Source organism: Astatotilapia calliptera, chromosome 5 (assembly GCF_964374335.1).
Source record: "Astatotilapia calliptera chromosome 5, fAstCal68.1, whole genome shotgun sequence".
NCBI lineage: Eukaryota > Metazoa > Chordata > Actinopteri > Cichliformes > Cichlidae > Astatotilapia > Astatotilapia calliptera.
Genome location: NC_137426.1, coordinates 6,241,698 through 6,267,292, shown reverse-complemented (window position 1 = coordinate 6,267,292; position 25,595 = coordinate 6,241,698). Strand labels below are relative to the sequence as shown.

Genomic DNA, 25,595 nt, shown 5'->3' with positions numbered 1-25,595 from the left:
TCACCTAGACAACATTGTGGTCTACATAGTTTGTTTAAAGGACATTTACATGCAACCCTTCCTTTATGATTGTGAGTAGGGAGCTCATGCTGACCTACATTTGTATAAATCCATCCAGCGTACGACATTTGCTTGTCAGTGAGCAAATGCTGTTAGGCTAAAAGCTATGATTAATAATGAATGGCCAACCACTCCTTGGCACAGATGCACAAATAAATACAAACACTGATGCAGTATGGATCAATACAGTATAATAGAGTACAATGCATATTGATGAAGCCAGGGATGTAAAACGTGATTTAAATTGTGAAATCAATTTGAGTTTCTTCTTTAACATAACTTAATTACTGGTGCACAATTTTTAAAGACTATCCATCCATATGCTAATTACAGAATTTTTCTGTAGTTATTTTTTTGACTGAAATAACTACAGAAAAAAAAGAGTTGCAACTATTCTGCAACTGCAACAACGTGAAGTCAAGTTGTGCTGCTGATTGTGGCATCACTGCTATACTTGTAAAATAGTGTGGCAGCATATATTTTGTCATGCTGCTGTTACTTTAGTTTTGTAGAATAAAAGTCTAGCTATACCTTTTTTTTGTCGAGCAGTGATGGATGAGTTATGTTTGAAACATAGTTCAATGTCACTTCTTAGCAAACTATGAGTGGATACAGTAGCCCTACTGAAAAAAACTGACATTTCTTTGAAACCCAGTTATGAAAGGACTTGAATGTGAATCCAAGCCACTGTCTGAAGGGCCATTTTAGCAGCAGGTCAGAAAGATAAAAGCAACTTCATAAACCTCAGCATCCTCTGGTGACTACGACAATTACTGTAGTTTGGCAGAAGGCAGCCAGGAGGGATACACGCTGAGAGGAGAGTCTTTGTTTGGCTGTGGCCTGTCATATGGTCTGTTTGTTTCCATCTACAACTATTCTCTGAATCTACCCCTGGTGTAAACAAAACCTAGCTCCACAATTATTCATAATTCAGCAGACATCTTCAGCAAACAAGTGGCAAACAATAATTAGTAACAGAGATGCTCTATTTACTTTATCTCCGTGATCTCATTTACAAAGCAATTCACTGAGTAATTTAGTTTATTGCACCAAGGGAGATGTAGTTTTTACCAAAAAATCAAATATTTATTTAGCTTTTTTTTTTTTCATTTTCCATACATTTGCAAGTTAAGGTCAACACTGAAAAGGCTGTGGATACCAGGTGGATGTGACCACTTCCTTAATCACATTATCCCATAAAACTCTTTCTTTAATTAGACATAACCGTTCTTCCCTTACCCCAAAGGAAATAAAATGTCAAAAGGAAAATTAAACATCTCAGGATATGAAATAAACCGAACATATTGTACACATTCACACACAAATCTGGAATAAAGATTGGCTCCCTGTAGGACAAGGCTGGGCATCAGCCAATTCCAGGAAAACAGTCATTTTGTTTTGTCTTAAATCACTGCTGCGGTTTGTGCCTTATTGCCTTAAAAATGGCTGTGGAAAGGATAAGAAATGATTAACACACATTTTTTTCTCAGTTTGTCACCATAAACTCCCCTCCTTTTTTTTATAAATCACTAAAATACAGCAAAAGTGCATCAGTCTTTGCCATTCAGACTAAACTGGCAGCTGTTTTCTTCGGCAGTTCTATTATTCAGTGTGTTGCCTCTGTTCTAGTTTCCTTTGCTTTTCGGATATCTGTTTGAAGTTGGTTATTATTTTACAAAAGTGGTCATAGAAAATAAATAGAAATATTTTCCAGAATGTAATTTTATATGACCCAGATGTCATCTCTTCACTGGTATTGTGTGGACTCCCCTGCTAATGCAGTTCTTCTTTCTTCCATGTTGTGTCGTTTGATTCATGATGTCCTTTTCCCCTCACTTTTTCATTAACACTTTAGCAGAGTTCACTCTTGTAGTTACCATAGTGAGCATGGTATAAATAAATAAATAAATACATAAAAACAAATAAATACATAAATATTTCGGCATCAAATAAATACATGACACTTTACCTTGGCATGGTTTAACCCCACCCATGTAATGCTGACAGTCCGTCTTTTAACTTAAAATAAATGTTCTTCTTTCCTGAGAGAAACAAGCTCTCCCTTTGCACACGGTTAAATAGCAGTTTTAGATATCGCTCATTCTCTTCCTTATTTCATATGATCACCAGAGCTTTTTAATTTAAATCTTAAAACTCTCACACACAAGAAAATACAAACAAGCGTAAAAAAAAGAAAGCAAAAAAAAAAAAAAAAACCTCTCAAAGTTTTCTCAAAGGAGTTCAAAGTCTGAGACTGGGAATTTTGCTAAAGAGATAAAGAGGTGGTACTCTGACTTTAATGAGTACATAGACTGGCTCTGATCTCAGTAGCCTGCCAGAGGGTGAGAAGGGGAGAGAGATAAGTAGGAGGAAGAAGAGGGTGTTTAAAAGTGTCTCTGCTGAGAAGAAGCTGTGCTAGGACCTTTCCTCCTCAGGGTTTCCTGGTGCGTAGTAGCCTGCCAGTTGCCTGAAGCGTGGTCCCCATTCGCTGAGATAGGAGAAATCCTGTTCTGAGGTGGTGGACAGTGTATGAATGGAACTTAGCGAAAGCGCCGGTGAACTGGTGCCCTCAAAGGCGTATGTCTGGAAGGAGTCATATGGTGGCACTGACAGGTCAGCATCAGCCTGCTCCACCTTCTTTCGAATGTAGCCTTTGAAAAGGGAAAAGTCTGTTGCTGCCGCAGCAGCTGCCTCTGCGCCACTGCCACCCACTCGTTTAGCTTGTATCCACTGTGGCAGTGAGCGGATGTCTGGGCCAGAGTCACAGCTCTTGGCCTCTGGAAAGTCATAGAGGTTCCTCAGAGCACTCATGTCATATGCCTGAGTGTCCTGCTCCCCTCCACCCTCATCGTTGTACTTGATGACGTTATCCCTCATGTCCTCCTCGTCCTCTGTCATCCTCTGGCCCTTCCTGTGGCGTTTCAGGGTTAGAATCAGCAAAACAAGAACTGATGGACAGAGAGAGAGAGAGAACAAGAAAGTGAAAAGAGACGATATTTGTAATTCTACATTAAAATAACATATTCAATTCAATTCAGTGAATAGATTTTAAGACAAACACAAAAACACATATATCCACAAACGTTCCCACACATGAATTCTCGTGCTTTGGTAAAACACAGATAAAAAGGTTCTCATTTACAGGTTTCTCATCACACAGAGGCTTAAACATATTGCATGCAAAAAGTGAATCCCTTTGACATTTTGTGATGAAAAAACACATAAAATGCCTACAGGTTCAGGCCCTTTTAAAAAAAAAAAAAAAGTCCTATCAGTCTGTTAATCTGACTGTCAAACTGTCTCTTTCGCATCTTCAACCCATCTGGATTGTCCACTTCATCTTAAACAGTCTTTTTCAGCCATCTGCTAACTCACCGCCGGTGGCTAGGGTCCTTGCAGTCTAGTCTACCTCCCCTTCATCTGGGGTTTCATTCTATGATGTTGCTTTTCATCTGAGTAAAATGCTTCTATTTTGCATGCTCAGGTTTCTGCAATAAATTCCGCTTGTTACTTGTTCTCTTTCTCCTTACTGAGCTAAATGTGTATGTCGAGCATACACTGCACATGATGGATTTGCAAGTGCTTTCCATAGGAAAGTTTCTAAATACACCCATAGTAACTTTGATTTCACCTCTCGGGGCAAAGGCACCGCAGGGGAAGATAATATATTATCAAGTTTTACATTTCAAATGCATGAGCATTGATTTTTCAACATCTTGATTGCCTCGCTCAGAAATATGATTCAAAAGGCTTAATGGAGACCAATCTGTATATCAATACTCATCCAAGTCAAGTGAAAGTAAGAGTTTTTGTTTCTTCAGCTAAGAAATTGAGGAGACCACTCAGAAAGAGAGATAAATGCTTAAAAGTCTTGATTAAAAAGAATTGTGATAGATCCTGTTATGGACTAATGAGATGAGAGGAAAACAAAGGCTGTATGCACAGATAAATCAATCTGGCTTCAATTTCAGCTTAGTTGTTTTAATTACTGCCTTCATTTGTGATTAGACAAGTCTCACTTAGCTCAGACACCCACCCTCTAACTTCGTCATCCCTCCTCAGGGCTGCACTTTTCCCTCTGAAACTTCCACCAGATTTGTCTCAGATTTGCAACAACATTAAATGTCATTTACAGTGATGGTAAAAACTTATTAGAGCCAGTTATTAATGAATGATGCACACTGGGGAGTGTGACAAAGATAATGAACAACTCAATTTTGAGTAGTGGGATAAACAGCAATCTAGCTGCTCTTTGATCAGGTTATTAGCAAAGAAGAATGTGCAAAGGGATTTTTCTACAGTGCATAGTAAATACTCTGAAAGACAAGGATAAAAGTACTTTATTCTGATGTGCCTGTCAATACGATTGTACTAACATTCATTTATTAAAATAAAAGGAGAAAAAAATCTACTGTAGATCAAAAACTGAACTGTACAACAGCATCAAAACAGCTTCTGACTCACTTCCTTGGTATTTTGTTATCGTAATGCACATTCGTTGTTGTTGTTGTTTATTTTTGTTCATGAAAAACGATGGTCTTTCGCTTCTGAGGGCCATATTTCACAAAAAACAGATTATAAATGGCAGCACTGTCCTGATTCATAAAACACTGCCAATTGCAAATTGCTGACAAATTGGCAAGTACTACAACACTCTTGCAGGCTCAGAATTGTTTCTGTCTCTAAAATGGAAAGCTAATTATTCTACTCTCCCGTTTTACAATATAATCTCAATAAGGGAAAAGAAGTTGCCTGGCATGTTCTCTAAAATGCTTTGTTGTACCTACAGTATTTTTTTCCTTTTAGCAGGCACAATAAGCAACAGCTCCAAAGGGATGCCAGTGAAGGGACATTCAGATAGATCATTAAGCAGTACACATCATGCATCTTCTGGAACAGATAGCCTAAAACAGATGCCTACAAGCCCACAGAGATAAAAAGACTATCAATTATAATGGTGCCTGTGCTGTCCTGGATGGCACATATTGTTTGATGCCCTGAACCCAAAATACCCATTCATACATTGTGAAAATGAGCTATAGTGACGTTGTTTCCGAGTCAAAATAGATGGATGTTAGAAATAGGTGCTGTGTACAGGAAATCCATACATGTTAAAGCATGTATATTAATATGCATAAGGGCACGGAAAATGTGACGCTGAAGGTCATATGATTATATTAATAAATATTTCACCTTTCTTCCCATCTCATTTCTTTGTACACCCTACACAACATTAGAATATAATAGTGATGGGATCTATACAACGAGTTGTTGCTGTTCCTGGTAATTGTTTTTCAATTGCTATAAATGCCCTAAAATTCATTTGTAAAGTGAAACACCCAGGGGGTTCATTGCCTACAGAGCTGTGACACAGACTAAAAAGCTTTGCTGATCTTGAATTGGATTTTATTCATCATCTCTGACGGATATGTACAGTTGTTCTCTTCTTACATTGTTTGCTGGGCTCCACTGGGATACGGTGTCTGTAGCCATTGTGTTTATTCTTCTCCTGTATGAATTGGGTAAATTAATTGCCAGGCGGCTGAAGAAAGAGTCACGGTTTGTGGTAAACTGTGGCACACACAGCCATGCATACTAACCAAGCACTAAGACAATTACTCTAAATTCACACTAATGTGAAGAATAATAGGAGGTAGGAAACTATGAACTCCTAGGTGCAGAACAGCCTCCCTTCAGTAAACTGTGTTAAAGAGTATGTGCTATTATGTGGCATTCTGAAGCGAAGATGATCTGATAGCCTCACTTTTCAAAAACCCTCCTAATGGAATTTACCTTTTAGGTATACAGATGCTTGAATTGAAAGCCACTGAAAACATATTTAACTAGGAGATTAGCACGTCTAAATTTCAATTCAACACCATGTACAGAGTTTACTCTTGCAGGAAGCATATGTACCTGCGCATAGCTGTCTCTTATACATACAAAGCTGGTCCCTATGTGTACAGATGTTGCGATAAGCGTTCCTGACAAGACGGTTAATTTACCCTTGGGCTGCGCTGGTTGCCCCCATGCGGGAGTTCATCACAAGCAGATGGGAGGTAATTGGAATAGATGCATGCAGATGCTGCAACGCAGTGAAATGGATTCATCACATCAGGCCTATAAATGAACTGATGGAGGGATTGTTTGTTCGTAAGGTAATTAGGCAGAAATTTGTTTTCATTTTTCTCATCACCCAACAATTGATATAATAGAGGTTGCCCAGTCTCTGGAGAGAGTGCTAGCTTGTTGGTTAGGCAGTCAGAGTGTATATCTGCAAATGTGGGAGAGAGAAGATGATGTGCACACAATAACGTTGAATAGAGAGAATGAATTACATTGCAGTTACTAGGAGTGGAGTTGTTAATCTAGGTTTGCAATTTGTATAGGTGTATAGCATGTTATGTGGTATAGTATGAAAAAGGAAAAGAGGAAAGTGTGCAGCTGAAGTGATACGATTCCTGTCACATGTCCCACTCTAGTGTTGTTATTCACACTACATGATAGTTGTGAAAACAGTGTTTATCCCCCTGATCCTAACCCCTGCAGTCCTGAGATTTGACTGTCCACATGATGACTAGCAGAATGTAGGCGCTTTAACCTAGCATGTCCTTCAGCTTTTTATATGAGGCACATTTACAGGCAAGAGAATGGCACGGATTACTTACACCATCGGAATAAAGAAAAAAACTGCATACTGCTTGTTTTTGTTCACTAAGCCACCCATTAAATAAAATATTTTGTACAGTCTATTTTCATGCACAGAATCGAGGTTTTTAGTAGTTTAAAGGCCATACCCAGGTTTTTCAGGGGGATGCAATGTTGCTCAGAGTACCATAACCACAATACCAGAGAAACATTTTTATAGCCAGCAGAGGTTGCCTTAGATTTGTACACAACATTTTGTTGAGGCTTTTAAAGCCATGATGAATAAATGATGCTCTGCTTTTGAAGTTCACTGCAGTAGATGTCTCAGTTAATGGAGACAGAGTTTTAACAACTCTCATTAGAAAAGCTCTTAAAAGAAATAGTTAGCGATGTTATTCACAGTTGAGTCTGCATAGTGTCACATCATCCATCACTCAATTCCTGTGCAATGTAAAGTGTGTCGAGGAACGAGCGAGGGAAACAAAACACTGTGACAGCGCTGTGGTCTCATGCTGTCACTGTGGAGTGGAGCTCCAACATGTACAGAAGGGGAAAGTGGGAAGGAAACTCATGAAAATTTAAAAAATGGCAATATCAAACATCTCTTAGGGGGTTAGCATATGCATTTATGTGTGCTAGGAGATGCACATGTGTATGTGTCTCTCTATAAAAATCCAATAATTTCTGGAAAGCCCATTTAAAGCCTCTATTCCAAGTGCTGAGGCTGCTCTTTTAAATGTTTGCTTTCTCAAGACGACTTTCACTTCACTCCCATTCATTCCATCACAGTCTGTGTTCCAGGGATCAAAGTAGCTTGATATTGTTTACAAAACTAGATGTCATCTGTGCCTCTTTCTTCTAGTGAAAGCAGCAACAAAATGTGGTTTTGATCTGTTTTAATGTCTCTCATTTAAGTTTTTAACAAATATGCATTTTCAGTTCAATTATATATGGATTAAATATAAAACTGACCAGTCCAATAAAAGGTAACATGACTGTAGGAATTAATGACAAAAAGGCACTGAGCTTGAACTGATGTCTTTAGGCCCAGCTGTCAACTAGTTGATCCCACTGTGATTCCACTGAATCTCAAAGTAACCATCCCAAACTAAGCATTACAGCAAAAAAGCAAACGAATGAATCCATACAAAAATTCAACATACAGCAATACATTCATCTTCCATGCATTTATAAGAACATTCACTTGCTTACCTATTAGTATAAGCATGCACACCAGTAATGCTATAAGTGCCCCAGGACTGAGAGCTGCACTCATTACATAGGCTGTGGCATTGCAGGACTGGATGGCTCCATCTGCATTATAAAACATAAAAGGAGCATTTACTTTGCAAATTCAACACAAGCAGTTTGTCAAAGCCTCATCTTGTAAAGAAAATGTCTTTTATCATGTATATATTATGATTTTAAGAGTGTGAAATCTCTGTAGAGGACCATTTTGATGCAAATTTATGCCCTTGTGTTATTTTGTTGTTTGGCATGTAGATGACCTTTTAGCACTCCCGCTTCTGCAGAAGGTGACAGTGATGATAATGTTAGTAATGGTGCAGCTCATACAGCAGCACTCACCTGTGTCACAGCCGCAAACACGAATGGTCAGGGTGCCTGTGGAGCTGAGGGAGGGAGGCCCACTGTCAACCACTAGAATAGGCAGGAAGTACACGTTCTGCTCATGGCGGTTAAAGCCTGACCGCTGAGTCCGGATGCCAGCTGTGTTGTCTGGGTCAGATATGGGTTGGGATCAGAGAGAAGGTAAAGCAGAGAAACACATATTAGTGTCTTTATGATAAATAATACCATCTATGTCTCCTTGATAGTGTCTAGCTTTTACTAGCCTTCAGTAAATTTCATGGAACTCAAATCAGTAAGTTTATTATCACTGTTGTGGTTTTTTGTCTACTTTGCCCATATGGAAAAGATATACATAAATCTTATAAAGTTTGTATCTGTCTTGTGTGAAACTTGTATGAAAAGCATATAAGAGTGAAAACAGATATAAGATCCCTTGAAAAATTATATAATGAAACTTGTATGTTTTGGATACTTACTAAAACAATGTATGAAAGTAATGAGAAAGTGGCCACTTTCATGAGTAAATCATGTAAGCCTTATATGATTTACTCATGAAAGTGGCCACTTTCATGAGTAATCACATACAAGTTTTTACTATTTCTTTTCCATATGGGTGTACTTACATCTGCACTGAGAAAAGCAGTAAAAGAACTACTTGTAGAAGTGTTGTTCACTCAAACTTAAATAAATAATTATAGTTTTCAAGACTTGAAAGTTGACAATAATTCCAAATAGAAGTAGAAGTAACTCAAGTAGAATAAATAATTTTAGTCGGTGCACAGTCCAAGGTTTCCAGATAAAGAATGTCAAGTTTAACCTGAGGTTAAACTTTTATGGTAAAATAAACTGCTTTTATGCCATTAACATTTAACATGTATCTTCTTTTTCAAAAGCAAACAACAAGAGGAGAGGAAATCACTGTGAAAGCCACTGTGTGAAATTAAACTTTACTTGTGTATGTACAAGCTCTCTGCCAGAGACAAAGATAAATGTAAGTCAGAATACAGGATGAGGCTTTGACAAATAGAGTCAGAGTGGCTTCGTGGGTATACTTGCATAGAGGATAGCAAGTAATTCATCTCTTCAAACGTATATCACTGTTATTCGTGTTGTCTTGGAGCTCCTCTGACACATGTAGAACAATTTTCATATTACTGTTTAAGTACGGGAAGCCTACACCTCAATTTGTCCTTTTGACTTTAACACAGCATTCCATTCCACTGCTGTACGGAAAAGATTCTCCCTGCATCTGCTACAGTCTGTATCCAACAGTAACAATGTAATTGATCACTTAATTTGCCAGTCCAAATGAACACAACAGTCTGAGACTGTATGCCTCTGAAAACTTTAAAACACCCCCACACCACGTATCGTTTAATTTCTGTATCCGGAAGGATAATTAGATTAGGATTCAGTTTTCAATTCTTTTTTATAACAAAATGTGTATTTTTATTTTCCTTTTAAATTTGTCTTATGTATCTTTTTAGCATGCTACGGGGCATTTCACCCATAACATGAAGGCAGTTTGTCATGTAGCAGCAAATTATATTTGTTGAGATAAGGTTTTGCTTTACAGACGACCAGCAACAACTTCAAAGAGTTTACCAACATGAAAAAAATGCCTTTTCATCATTGTGTGTCAAGACTTGGAGACAGAACGCAATGTGAGGCCATGATAAGGAAGAGAAGTGACAGATTGAAAGTGACAAGCTGACAAATGTGTCCATGAAAAAAAGGCAGTGTAAAAAAGAGGGGTAGAAGAATCAAAAGTCTGAGTGGTATTTTGTTTGCCTCACATCAAAACATATACATGTTCTGAGGTGTTGTTTGTGGGCTTGTAGGCTACATATATATATTTATATATGAAAGTTGTGTATTTTTTCCAGGGAAATAGGGTGACATTACATCTAAGAATATATGTATTGTGATTATTTACCAGTTTCCATAATCACCTACATAGAAGGCAGATATTGTAAGCAGACACTGATAACCTTTATGATTCTCCAATGTGTGTGTAAGTGTGCATTTTTTTGTGAAAAGGCAGAAAAACACTTGTGGTATACTTCTGCTGTCCCCAGTGTCTGTATCTTTATTATTGTGTTATATTTGTTGGATTCACATTTAAGCGAGCGGAACTGCAGCAGACCTTGCTGCCTCCTTTACAGTGACATTTCTGTGGCTCCGGCTGCTCCCCTGACATTTTCCTGGTGTCAGATCAATCTTGATTTAGCCAGTTGTCACATTCACTTAGGTACACATATCTAAACGACGGATCTGCAAGTGCATTTGCAAAAACACAGACAGGCATGGAGAAGCTCATCTTCCTGACAAAGCAAAGTCATCACTGGGGAACACTGATTTTAATGTTTCCTTACATTTTGCAGGTAGGTATAAATTTTATGTTCAACACAATATTTGAAAAAAAAAAAGTCATCATTTGAGGAATAGAGAAAAAAATCCACTGTTAAAGTGTTCAAATGTGAAAGATATTCCAAAGCTTAAACATTTATATAAAAGGCTTTGAAAAAAATATAGTCACGGTACAACTCTGCAGTTTATGAGATATACCATAAAACCATAAAAGTACTTTTTTAAAATGCAGAGAATCATCCACATACTGGCATGCAATATCTTCTAATGATATTTTTCCCAACTAGCAGGAGCGTAACAGCTGGTGTTTATCCAAAAAATAATAATAGAAATATCTCCCTTTTATGAGACAAAGGTCTAATCACACAAAAAATACACAATTTTCCCTACACCGTAAAAAACATCTCAAACAACTTGTCTTCTGGCAGTTAACTTTATCGGTTATTTTATGTTAAAAACATCAACCATCTGGCACTGGATTAAAATAACGCAGAAACTGTAATTATGTATTTAAATTTATATTTTCACAAAGTTTTTTGAGCAACAGTCTTTTAAGTAAACATTGTCTTAAGGTGCATTTTTAAAAATGGATTTCACCAAATTTCTATATAGTGGTACGGTCCTTGCAGGGTCTATGTAGGCGAGTGTCCTGCTGCCTGTCCCCCTTAGGTGCCAGACTACTTAAAGCCAGAACTCGAGTGCCAGAGAGCCTTTTTGGTTTGTAGCTAGAGAGCTGTGTGTGGTGGTTGCTTAGTCCTTCTCTGTGAAGAGGAGTGTCTGTTTTGGTGATTCAGCCTTTTTGATTTACTTTATAATTCAGTGAAAAAACTCTGGTTTAGTTGTTTCCTGTCTTTAAAAGGCGATAGTGGCTTGTCCGTCTCTTTCAATTTATTTAGTAAGAAAAAATAATACAAACTTTTAAGTTAGCAATTGTGCCTCCTTGTCTCCTTTTTTTTCAACCTGGATACTTTTTGTTACTTTTCCTCATCACTTGGACCTTATAGGGGTCAATTATTAATAATAAAATATTATTAATATTATCACTTCATTATGGTGATAAGTATCAGTTCATTATAGATATGTCACACCTGTGCACATCCAAACCCTTAAACTCACTCATAACAAATATAACACCTGGTCATAGACAGGACTCCTACTTTTACTGTCATTACCTAAAAATTCAATAATGCTGATAATCTTATCGGCATAGCTGCACAAATACTGAATGCTTATTCACACATAACTTTAATTTAGGATCTCTACCCTCTTACCTTTCAAATCCAACAGGGAGAAGTACCGATTGCTGGAGGCTTCAGGGGCAAGATTGAAGTAGAAACGATGTCCAGACTGTGGCTCGTCCCTATCCACCACACTGATGGTGTGAATTAACTTAGGAAAGCAAAGAAGAAAAAGTGAAATAAAGTAACAAGAAAGAAGGCACAGACGTTAAGACTTTTCTACCCATTTCAAATAAATGTATATATAAAAACACTTTGCATTTCAAATATTTCTTTTATAAACGAGAAACTGATGTGGAACGAGTGTACTTGGATGCAACAGACTAAGAAAGCGTCCGATATAACAGAGTAGTTTAAAGGGACTACAGTTGCAAAGAGACTGAAAAAAAATCCTTTCTAGAAAGTTGACACAGCAAAATAATAAAAAAAGTCTTATGGTAGAAATGCAAAACTGGCATAAAATATCTCACTAAAAAGAGAAAAGAACTAAGAACAGAAAAAAAGAGCCAGAGTCAGAGACACTCTCTGATGTTGCCATATTTGTGCTAAGAAGGAGTAAAGTCAAAATGGAAATGTGTAGGAGAACAGAAAGAAAGACAGACTAGGTGGGGGTGTAGTTCTCGTATCTAATGCAATAATAGTGATCCACATTCAAAGATAAAAATCAACTGTGATCCAATTTTGAGAACTCTGTGTGGATACAATAAGGTGAGATAGGATTCACTGTGAGCTGAACAGACATCAAACAGCCCCTGGAGATCCTTTCACCTTAACATGGGGCCCTCAGTGACAATTCATCTTCCTCTCATCCTATTACTCCACAGCCAGCATGAAACCACGAGCTGATAAATGATATTTTCACATCACATCCATCGGCTCTGTTTCTGTGTTTCCTCTGCCAGTACACAACCTCTAAGACCATGTCATTACTATTTTGATTATCTTCATCTTTGTTTATTGCAAAACAATCACTGGGTTTAGGTAAATAAAATAAACCAAAAACGCTGCAGACAAAACAGTACCTCTTCAAACTTGTTTGTTCAAAATAAATGTCAAAATGATCTACATGACATGGATGTTACGATGGCACTAGATGAAAAATATTTGTGATGCATGTGTGATATAACTTAAGTTATTTATTCACCCTTCTTTTTATATTAATGCATGTTATCTTAGCCATGTCTTCCAGCTGCCATTAACTAAATGATGTAAATATTTTCATAATAACTGATTTCATACAACCCACACTTAGTCAGATGAGTCACAGTTTGAACCACACTTATCTTAAAAAGTTTTTTTTTAATCTCTTGAATCTCTCCCTTCTCTATTATGCCCATCCATGTGATTTCTGCACTTTAATATTAAATAAATATTAAAATTAATTGCACCTTCCTCGGTCTCTTGTTGGGACTGCTATCCCTCCAGCAGTTCTCAATGGCCACTAAACTTTATTCAACAAGGTGCATGAGCATACAGGAAAGGTAGTGGAGGGGCCGGTCAAGTTAAGAGATTTTATGGGGCAAGCCAGTGTCAGTAATGAAAATTAACCAATGGGCAGGTGTCAGTGCTTGTAGTGCCAGCCCTTCAAGCCGACCTGTAGACTGTTTAATTATGTCAACAAAGAGAAAAATAAATTATACTGATCCATTGGAAGATGCAAAGTATGCCTGATTACCAGTCCAGCCCTATCACTACATCACAACAAAGGTTGCTTGAAGTTAAAGATCACACAATAATACAGAGAAATCCACAACAACCAGATGAGACCCTGTGAGAAAGCACTTGGTGACAGGGGGAAGAAAAAACTCCCTTTTAACAGGAAGAAGAAGGAAAAAAATGAACATTTAACATATGTGAGTATGTGGATGATTATTTTAAGCCTCATCACATCTTAATTGTTTGATTTGCAATCAACTTCAGTGGTTCTGATAAAATTACAAAAACAAACAAACAAACCAACAAATACTCATTTTTTTCAGTCATCATCAGCAGCATCATTCTGATTGCAAACACAGCTTCCCTCTGACCTAATCTACATTCTTTAAAGATTTAGGACTTATGCTCGACACTCTGCACTTAGTTGCAAAACATCGCATTATATGACAGAGATAAAGTGTCTAGGCAGAAAATCATTGCATAAAACAAATGATTAAAAATATACATATAAAATGTAAATGGTTGAGAAAGGAATGTGGAACAGGCAATATCTCCTGAAGTCCACCACTGTTATAATTTTTGTAGAACCTTGTAAAAAGACCAGCAAATTTATTTTAGCCTTTATAGTGGGGTTATTTTTTGCAATATTGTTTCTGTTGGTGTTGAGGCAGACAAGTTTTATCTTGTACTAGGTGACGGGTACATGTACACACACACACACACACACACACACACACACACACACACACACACACACACACACACACACACACACACACACACACACACACACACACACACACACACACACACACACACACACACACACACACACACAGAGAGAGAGAGTTCAAAATCAGTAGAGACACACACGACAAACAACCTCCAGAACTCTTAAGTGAGGCATTTTTCAGAATGATTAAAGCAGGTGTTCGACAGTTGTAATTCCTTTGTCTGGTTTCAGAAAAGCACGCAGGATCAGATAAGATCAAGAGAAATGAATCAAGCCATTACTCAGCTGTTAGTCTCTTCTTTTAGATGCAGGATACAGGTGCAGAAAAATGTTAAAGAGTTTTTTTTTTTATTGAACTAAACCCTTCTGTCTTTTCTCTTCACCCGTATGCCTCTTTGGCCTGTTCTCACTGTTTGTCACGGTGATTACCTTTTTCTCTAATTGCTTGTCCTTTACATTTATCTTTTACAAAGTGTCTCCCTTTCATCCTTTTACAAAAATGCGTCCTTCATTCATCATCTGTAAATTGATTATTCAAACAATATTATTGTAGATGTAATCCTTGTGGTTCACATATAAAGTCATCTGCTTCATTGTGTGATTTTAAGCTCAATTTGCCCGTCTGTGAGAGAGCCTCATTTATGGCACTGCACAGAACTCTTTGAGCGTGAGTGATGGCTATGCATTACTGTGACTAAGCTACTGCTGAGCACACTTCCGGGCCACAATTGTGCCTTCACAATAAACAGCGTCTCAGGATTGACGTTGCATCACAAACACAGAACAGGCTTAGTCATACTAACAGCTCAGGGAGGCTGTTTTGGAAAATATGCCTTACTTTGTAATTACAAAATGCTACAGCATGATTTCAGACTAAATCACTGCTTCTTCCTCAGTGTGGTGCAAAATCTCCACTCACAAATTATAGAAACACATGGAATATGAAATAGTGGCTGTACTCATAAAATGTGATTAAAAAAATGAAAGCATATTATGAGACGACTCAAATCCCACATTTTATATTCAACATTTTTTACACATGAGCCAGTGTCAAGAGAATCATATCAGGATATCGTCTGCAGTTCGCCTTTCTCACGTCCGCCACACACCGTGAGCCTCTCCATATCAGATACGGGCACACTCCTCGAAATACAGTTTGGTTGAGCAATGTGAGTGCTTGGTTACGGTCTGCAGTGCCCAGATAAAACTCCCAGAACAATTTACCTTTACTGTTTTTAACTCAGACACAATCAGACATAACACAGACTTTCTAGGGCACTGGCAAGTCTGTTTAATGTGAGATCATACTGAGTCACATGCAGCTTTGCAAGTTAATGTCAAGAAGCATTAAGAGCGGCATTACATGTGTGTGGTAGCTTAGACATGTAGAATGAGGTTCTATGCCCACAGGGCATGCTTTTTTCCTCAGTGTTATTATATTGTCTTTTTGTTACAATATAAAGCGCCTTGAGCTGACTTAGCGCTTTATAAACAAAATTGAATTGAAAATTGAAAAGTTTTTTTGCACAGTATCAGAGGATACAAATCTTCTGTAGCTGTCTTTGGTGAAAAAACACTAAAGTACACAGTGTTTTGTATTGTCAGTTTGAAAATAGGACAATTTTGGATATAGTTCAGCATGACAGCACTCATCAGTGTCATTTCTTTCTCCCTAACCAATCAAAACCAAGAAGAGGTGGGACCTACAATATCAATACTGTCCAGAGTGCCAGAAGAAGAAACTGATTCTAGCTGTCACTGACAAACTAGTAATTTACAATCTAACATCGAAGAAGACGGTTTTGTAACCTAGCAACAATAAGTGCTTCAGAGAAGTGTTCTAAAAATGGGGTCATTCGTGGATCTAGAGTTAAGAAAAAAGAAACAAACAAAAAACCCTTAAGCTATAATGCCAGGATCCAACCTTATACATACTCTAAATGTAAATGATGTTTAATGTAACCCCAAGATATTTTGATATCTTCTTTTCCACAATGATGTGGAAAAATGAGCAATGCCATCTCATTTGCTTTCTTGATTGGAGCACCGTGACTAAAGTTTCCTACACACTTTGAATATGACAAACATTGCCAGTGTTGGTACAAACATCCATGCCACAGTCGGCATGTTGTCACCATCAGAGTTATATGACTGCTTTAATCATGAATTGCAAATTATTTCATGAAAATACTGTAAACCATGGCTCAAATGTTTGCACTGCTGTTTTAAATCTTTGATTTCTTCTATAATCACACTTCGATTCGTTTAATATGAGAATTTAAAGAAGAGCAAAGGCCAAACAAAATTCAAAAAGGGACAAACATCCCCTTTTCTAAAGACATTTGTATTTCACAGAGTATTTTGACCGGCAATAAAATCTTTACGTGTGTGTGTCTTCTCACACAATAACATAGACACAGTGACATAGGGCAAAAACTACCACATATACACAGTGATCTATGAAAAATACAGTTCAGTGTTGTATGCCAAAACGGGATGATAGTTTCTTCTCATCGTTCTCTGAAGCACTGTCAACTTTATTTCTCTCTGAAGGTAAAAGAATAATGAGCAAAGAGAAGACACTATAAGCAATAACTTTATAATCAACCGGGGGATGAATCTACTCCTCTATTTGAAGAATATGAACAACAGTGACGATGTAGTAAATGAGCCATGATCTGCTTTCTGTGACTGTGCCCTCAGTGGGGGGGACTCTCTTGCAGCATCGCAGGGTGAGTGGAAACTAAGTGCCAAGGGAGAGAGTGTAAAGTGAGGGAGAGAAATGAGAGAGGAGTGTGTGGGAGTTTATCGAGCAGCTAGTGAAGCTCCCTCAAGCACAATCACCTAATTAGATTTCTATCTAGCAGTCCCCTTTCCTGACCCCCTTAAATCTCTTGCATCTCTGGAAAACTACAGGGGGAGACTTCCCAAAAGTACACCCCATCTACACTATAGGTGTCTGAAAGGTGAAGGTTGTGAGGCAGAGGAGGCTTTCTCATTCACAGTAGAAATCAGCCATTTCATGATGGCAGTGGGGAGGGTAATGAAAAAAATAAATAAATAAACATTGAACTACTTAAAATGTGTAGTGCTGGGTTCATCTCTGAAGCCTGGAATTCACTGCAAGCATCAGCGGTGCGTTTTCAAATGCATCCATTATTCTGAGTGGTGAAAAGCATTCTCCTGTTGCCCAGCGTAGAATTAAACTGACTCAATGCATTGTGCAAAACTTGAGTCACATTGCATGGCCAGACTAGACTGTCAAAAGATGCATGCGAAAAATAAAAAGTAATATTAACTGGCACCATAGAAAAATCGTGAACTGGTTCTTGTAGAAAACCGGTACCCAGCATCCAATTTTTTGAATTTGCTAGTCTGCTTGTTTATCCATCCGATTTCGGGTTGTGTGCCAGAGGAGGGAAATGGCATTGCAGTATATAGTGTGGATATGGACATAACTTTTATTTTTATTGCACAACACCGCGATGGTAAAGTGGAGGAATAAATTTTTCTTGGTGTAATTAACATACTGCATTACTTTTAGGGAAACGCATTCAGTGTAATGTGTGTAATAATTACTTTTTCTGAGTAGAGATCCGAACACTGATCACAACAAACATGCAACAACATTGTATCAATGTAATGTCTTTCGTATGCAGCTTAGCAATGGTGGTCATTGTCAAAGTGAATCAATGAGGAATCGAATCAGTAAGTGATATCAATAATAGAATCAGAATTACTAAATTCTTATCCATTCCCATTCCTTGTTCACAGTACTCAAATGGACTCCACAGTCACCAGATCTCAATCCAGTAGAGCACCTTAGATGGGAAATGTGCATCATGGATATTCGCTGACAAATCTACTGCAACTGTGTAATGCTATCATGTCAAAGTCTAAGGAATGTTTCCAGCATCTTGCTGAAAATTAAGGCAGTTCTGAAGGCACAAAGCCCGATCTGTTACTAGCAAGGTGTGCCCTAACATAGTGTTGTTAAAATATATTCACTTACCAGGTTTTGAGGTAAAAATCTGAATTGCCCTCAAAAGAAAAACTATAGTACTGACTGTCTGCCTTTTTTGAGTGTCTGATTTAAATGGTTTAACTCAATCATTATGACATTATGCTGACAAGTGTCCTCATGTGTTCCTGCAAATAAAAGCTAAGCTCTCCAGAAAAATTACAGAAATTAAGTATATTCATTTTATTTGTTTAGTTACAAAAAAAGCTAATTTAACATTTTAGATGCAGTGACAAATATCATTTGACATCCAGACTTTCTGCCTGAAGAAAAGAAAGTTGTACTGAATGCACAAAGACCTTGATGCTGTAAACACTGACAAGGTTAATTTGGGGAAAAAAAGGAAACTGTGAATATTCAGTCTGTCAAGTCTGCTGGTTCATCTGATTCAACATTCACATTTGAAAGACAAAAGGAAGAGGCATTTGGTAAGTAGAATAGATGATTCATTCAGTCTCCTACTCGTGAAGCACTGGCAAAACTATGAGTCTGTCTGTATTTTCCTGTGGTTTTTTTCCTCATCTCTGCTGGTTTACGCCTTGTTTTACCAATTCCTCCTTTATATCTGATGTGTGCTTGCATGTTTTTGTCTTAGTCCTTTATGCATATCCATAAGGTGAGTGAACAATGTGCTCATATGTGTGCTATGTGAGTGCAGGCTTAGCATTTAGCTATTTCAAACTCAGTCCTCGAGGGTTAGAGGTTGGCAATATTTTGGCCAAACCGAGGTGATCTGTCGCATTGACCCACTCAGCCAACTGTAAGACAGCATGGCAGAGCTGACAGGGCTCTGTTACCCCAGGCCACACTTAGTATTTGGCTTTCCAACCAGCCTTTTTTCTGCACACATTGCACTATATGATATCTGTCTCTTTGCATTTAATCAGATAAATACCACGAGGTGGGTGAGGGATGGCGCATGAACACAGTCATGTGCCATTTAGAGAGGTGCTGAACACTGGGGAAAATTGCCAAATCAGGACACGGACCAGGAATATCAAATGTTAAATGTAAATTAAATCCTGTAAAATCTTAATAAAATTAAGTTACGTATGTATTATTTTGTGTGATTCATGGCCCGAATGGCAATTGTAGTTAAAATGGATCACATCATAAGACCATTAAGACTCATTCATAATTTGGGTGTTGAATAATGATCTTTACACTACTAAATTGGCTTTGTTTATTTGCTATGATAATTTAACCTTTATATTTTATAGATTTGCATGGTTCTGTTATGCAAGTCTGTTTAACTCAGATTTTGAAAGCCTGTGACAGTTAAAAACAGATTTACAATTTTTGTAATGTTTTCATTTGAATTCTGTAGACATTGTGCTTGCGCTGTAACTATGTAAAGACAATCTTTTGTCACATATTTTAGAGGGCAAACAGTACCCCTTTTTAAAACTTGCTTGCTGTGAACAATATTAAGTGTTGTTTTTCTCAGAGTTAGAGAATATATTACCTCAAAAAAAATCTAATTTTTGTGTCTACATACAGTATGTGTGTCTCTGGTGAACAGCAGCAGTCTGAGAGAGTTTGGGGATGTAGGCAGAAAATTGCCGGCACTTCCTTCGTTAAATTTCTCTTAAGAGTCATTCTGAGACATGAACTCACTTTCAGTTAAATCCTAAATGCAAAGATGTGGGAACAAAATCATAATTGGAGGGTGTCATTAATCAACACTATAATTTAAAGAGAAAGGCAGTTTTTAAATCTCTAAATGACATCAGGATCTTTTACTATAGGAAATTCATTGAATTTCGCAATGTTTAACAAATAGTCACTGAGGGCTCATCAGTGTCTTGCATTGTTTGCATTTTATTGTATTATGTTTCCTCTGTCTACACTCATTGTGATTGTGGACTTTAATTCCTTATTTTGTCTTTTAGATGCATTCATATTTGAATAAACAATAAAACAGTGAAGGACACCTTAACAGCGCCACTGAATTTATGTCAAACTAAGTGCAATGTGTTTTGAAGTAACATTACGTGCTTATTTCTTTCTTACATCTTATTGTACATTACTGATAGCAGTGTGCCAACTTTTCCTCGTCAGGCAACATTTTCCCTTTGTTGTTTCATTTTCTATCGAAGTCGTTTTTAAAAATGTACACTCCACTAAAAAAGACTCTACACAACTATATTTACTGTGGAGATGTACCTGGAACTGATCCTCTGGAAATGGATTAAGGATGCATTTCTTTTTGGCAAGGTTGTGCACATGTGTTCTACATGATAGAACCGTAAATCCAACCTGTATTTTGTATGTGGTTGTTTTCCCTGTATTTCTCTTTAATTCAGGCTTATGGAAAGTTTTTTTTTCTCTCCTTTAATCTCTGAACATCAACCTGCATAAGAAGGATGCAAAGGAAGGCTCTGTAAATAAAAGGTGAGAAGCTATTTAACAATTTTTGTGTCACGGCCCTGGTGTGAACTGTCTCCAAGCAAAAGCTGCTTTGCCACTTTCACCCATTTTTTATTCCCTTCAAGCACACCGCACCGCACCGAACCCCACCACACACACACACACACACACACACACACACACACACACACACACACACACACACACACACACACACACACACACACACACACACACACACACACACACACACACACACACACACACACACACACACACACAAATATGTTGTATTGCCAACTCTTAAATAGGATCAAACCCAACCGCAGTTAAAAGGCTTAGGTAAATCTGATTTTCTCTGTGGTTCCACCAAAAGCTAGACCTGAGCCAAGGAGCTGACACTCTGTGAACGAGACTGGGTGATAACCGAGCACACAACAGGAGACAATGAAATGCTCTTCATTAGCGCAGTAAACCGGGGGTTGATCTGACACATTAAGAGTGTGACAGTGCAGCCTGTGTACAGCATGTGTGTGGGTGTGTGTATGCATGCCTTTTCTTAGCATGTGTCTGTGCAGGGACAGGCAACCATAGTGGTATAATTCAAGGTAAACAGAGCAAATACAGGGAGTGCAGAATTATTAGGCAAGTTGTATTTTTGAGGAATAATTGTATTATTAAACAACAACCATGTTCTCAATGAACCCAAAAAACTCATTAATATCAAAGCTGAATGTTTTTGGAAGTAGTTTTTAGTTTGTTTTTAGTTTTAGCTATTTTAGGGGGATATCTGTGTGTGCAGGTGACTATTACTGTGCATAATTATTAGGCAACTTAACAAAAAACAAATATATACCCATTTCAATTATTTATTTTTACCAGTGAAACCAATATAACATCTCCACATTCACAAATATACATTTCTGACATTCAAAAACAAAACAAAAACAAATCAGCGACCAATATAGCCACCTTTCTTTGCAAGGACACTCAAAAGCCTGCCATCCATGGATTCTGTCAGTGTTTTGATCTGTTCACCATCAACTGTTCAGCAGCAACCACAGCCTCCCAGACACTGTTCAGAGAGGTGTACTGTTTTCACTCCTTGTAAATCTCACATTTGATGATGGACCACAGGTTCTCAATGGGGTTCAGATCAGGTGAACAAGGAGGCCATGTCATTAGTTTTACTTCTTTTATACCCTTTCTTTCCAGCCACGCTGTGAAGTACTTGGACGCGTGTGATGGAGCATTGTCCTGCATGAAAATCATGTTTTCCTTGAAGGATGCAGACTTCTTCCTGTACCACTGCTTGAAGAAGGTGTCTTCCAGAAACTGGCAGTAGGACTGGGAGTTGAGCTTGACTCCATCCTCAACCCGAAAAGGCCCCACAAGCTCATCTTGACGATACCAGCCCAAACCAGTACTCCACCTCCACCTTGCTGGCGTCTGAGTCGGACTGGAGCTCTCTGCTCTTTACCAATCCAGCCACGGGCCCATCCATCTGGCCCATCTAGACTCACTCTCATTTCATCGGACTGATTTTTCTAAGGTTTTATGGACTATAAAACCTCGTCTTTCAGCCTTTCTTACCTTGGCCATGTCTCTGAGTATTGCACACCTTGTGCTCTTGGGCACTCCAGTGATGTTGCAGCTCTGAAATATGGCCAAACTGGTGGCAAGTGGCATCTTGGCAGCTGCACGCTTGACTTTTCTCAGTTCATGGGCAGTTATTTTGCGCCTTGGTTTTTCCACACGCTTCTTGCGACCCTGTTGACTATTTTGAATGAAACGCTTGATTGTTCGATGATCACGCTTCAGAAGCTTTGCAATTTTGAGACTGCTGCATCCCTCTGCAAGATATCTCACTATTTTTGACTTTTCTGAGCCTGTCAAGTCCTTCTTTTGACCCATTTTGCCAAAGGAAAGGAAGTTGCCTAATAATTATGCACACCTGATATAGGGTGTTGATGTCATTAGACCACACCCCTTCTCATTGCAGAGATGCACATCACCTAATATGCTTAATTGGTAGTAGGCTTTCGAGCCTATACAGCTTGGAGTAAGACAACATGCATGACGAGGATGATGTGGACAAAATACTCATTTGCCTAATAATTCTGCACTCCCTGTACTGTACATTTAATTGATAATAGGATTGATTGATGGCACAGTGTATGCCTAAATGATTTAGGTATTAAATAAATTACTTTAATTATGAATACTCAAGACCTGCTATCAATCACTCGATATAAAGTTTGCCACGCATGTGGGTTTAGCTGATTTGAAAAGACAACTTGAAACTGATAGAAAACTCCTCTGTGAAAAGTTTCAAATCTTGAGCCAAACTATTTGATGTCGATTTAGTTTCACGACAACAGGTGTTATGTTGGCTCTAATGAATTCTCCCTGTGAAGTGATGCTTTAAAAAACACAAACAAACAGTGTAGACACTGAACAAAACAACAGTAACCTGATCTAACCTCAGATTACCACTAAAAGATTCCAGATGAAGTGGATGAAGTGCACATTATCTGAATCTAGACGTTTATACATTAGGCAAAAGATGACACCACGACTGTGTTTGACATCTCTGTCTTCCATGATAAAGTAATAAATGTTTAATTACTTCTCTTTCTGAAAGCTGCTGGCCTGTCCAAGTTTCTAAATTGATTAACAACATTCTCGGGAGCTGGAACAAAATTGAATTGCATTTTACACATCTGTCAAGTCATGCTTATACCTCTAGGCTCCTCTTTTGGCAGCTTATTTTGCTGAATAAATAAGTGCATCTTGGGAAGCGGCAGACATCAAAGTATTTCAAGCACATTAGGCAACAACACTTTGCTTCAATAGAACCCTACAATTTGGATTCTGTTTATTTATTTATTTTTTTGTCACAATTACAGCAACTGTTGCTTTGGGGTTCTAGGGTTTAGTTGTGTTCCCTCTGTTTGGTGTCTTCCCTGCTTGTGTATCCCCTTAGTGTAGTAAGTCTCCGTGTTTAGTCCGCGTCTCTGAGTCTGTGTTAAGTTTGTGTATTGTGTCATTAGTAGAGATGGCACGATACCACTTTTTTATGTCCGATACCGATGTCATAAATTTGGATATCCGCCGATACCGATATGAATCCGAATATGAATATGAATAGTGTGTTTTTTAATCAATAAAACTGTTTTTTTAATATCTTGCTGCTTTTTGTATAAGTTCATACTCAAGTTAAAAAAAACCCCAAAAAAACCCACTAAAGCTATTCTGTTATATCTGTATGCAAAAAATGCACTGCACCCAAAATATTTCATAGTTCAGCAATACTGATCAATCTAATAAACTTAAACCTACTCCATCCTCCCTATTCTGGTATTTTAAAGAGTAAGCAACCTAACTACTAGGGCTCTAAAACTCCCAGCAAAAAAAAACAAAAACGAAAAAATAAGGAACCACCCCTCACCCACCTCATGATGCTTAATCGACGTAATCAACTTTAATTTGATGCAGTGTGAAAAAAAATGCCCAGAAATAAATTATTTTTCAAGAATAATTAAATAGATTCAACATCTTTCTTCAACAGAACTGCAGACTGCACAGATGGTACCTTCCCAAAGGAAAAAGTACTATAGCTTGCTAGAGTATATTAGACTTAATTGTCACGGTCCTAGGTCTCCTGACCCAGCGTTTTTAGTTCTTTGTGATGTTTGTATTATTGTACTTGTGTGAGTTATTCTATGGTTTCTAGTTTCGATCCCTTGCCCTTCATGTTTCTCTGTGTCCCCTCTGTTCTGTGTAAGTCTGTGTCTGCATGTTTGAGTTCCCCTCTGTGTCTTTCGGTTCTTAGAGTCCTCTGCCTTATGGTTTATGTCTCTGTGTTTCTTAGTTGCTGTCTCCACTGTGTCAAGTTCGTGTCTCTGTGTGATCCTTCCTGTTTTACTTTGAAGGTCCGTGTCTTATGTGAATGTGTCCTGCTTTGCTTGTCGCGTCGTCCCTCATGCTGTGTGGATCTCCCTGTGTCTCTCTGTGGGTTTAGTTTGTGAGTTTCCAGTTTAGTTTGCTTTGTATGACTTTCTCCTGCCAGCGAATAAAGCTGAGTTCTTTGTGTTTAAACTTCGTGCCTGCCTTTTGGGTCCAACTCCTGCCTGCCGCACAGCGATTCATGACATTAATAGTTACTATATACAGTAATGGACTTCTATTCATTTTACATCAGATTAAAACTTTGGGTGTAAGATTCAGATAATTATTTAATAAAAGCTAGACATTTTAAATGAGAATAAGAAAGAAAAGTATGTCTTTGTGCCCCCTTTTCCCTGTTCATGCCCTATCGGCCCCCCTGGCTAAACTTTGCTAGATCCGCCCCTGCACAGTTACCAGCTGTCAGCTAAGTAGTAAAGGATCCTGGTGTAGAAAGTAATATTAAATAAATTCTAAAAACAGATTATCAAGCTTAAACGTGCTCAGCCGCTGGTTTCCTCTTTCTGGTGCAATGTGGGAGATAAACAAACAAGAGAGACGGACTCGCGACAGAAAAGCCGATCAGCTGATCACTGATCAGTTTCATAATTGAAGTAGCAGCAGGAGAGGGAGGGGGAGAGAAGAGGCAGTCACTCCATATATAGGTTGTTAAGCTTAACACGGGAATGCTTTACAAACATTCAGAGATGAACTTACACACTTGCTTTACTTCTCTCCTCTCTGGGATCACTTCCTCAGAGATGAAATGCCGGATTGGTAGCAAGGCTACAAATACACACAGCCGCTCTATCCCGTGAGCACACTGCTCCGACGTGCTACGGTTAGGAGGAGAGTTACAACGTGTCGAAAGTTCTGTGAGGTGCTTTTTTGATATTTAATGGATCAGATTACATTTTTTATTTTTCTCCGATATCCGATCCAGTAATTTACGTCAGTATCG

General features: G+C 38.1%; 1 protein-coding gene across 1 annotated transcript in view; it reads right to left on the bottom strand.

Moving 5' to 3' along the window:
- Window positions 1–1,124: 1,124 nt before the first annotated feature.
- The window catches only part of cdh22 (cadherin 22), a 194,397-nt gene continuing 169,926 nt past the window's right edge, over window positions 1,125–25,595 (bottom strand). The window contains exons 11-14 of the mRNA XM_026166884.2: window positions 11,940–12,057; window positions 8,296–8,445; window positions 7,921–8,022; window positions 1,125–3,008 (exon numbers count right to left, since the gene is read on the bottom strand). Coding sequence (XP_026022669.2) covers window positions 2,476–3,008; window positions 7,921–8,022; window positions 8,296–8,445; window positions 11,940–12,057 — 903 coding nt within the window. The 3' untranslated portion in view covers window positions 1,125–2,475. The remainder of the gene's footprint in view (window positions 3,009–7,920; window positions 8,023–8,295; window positions 8,446–11,939; window positions 12,058–25,595) is intronic.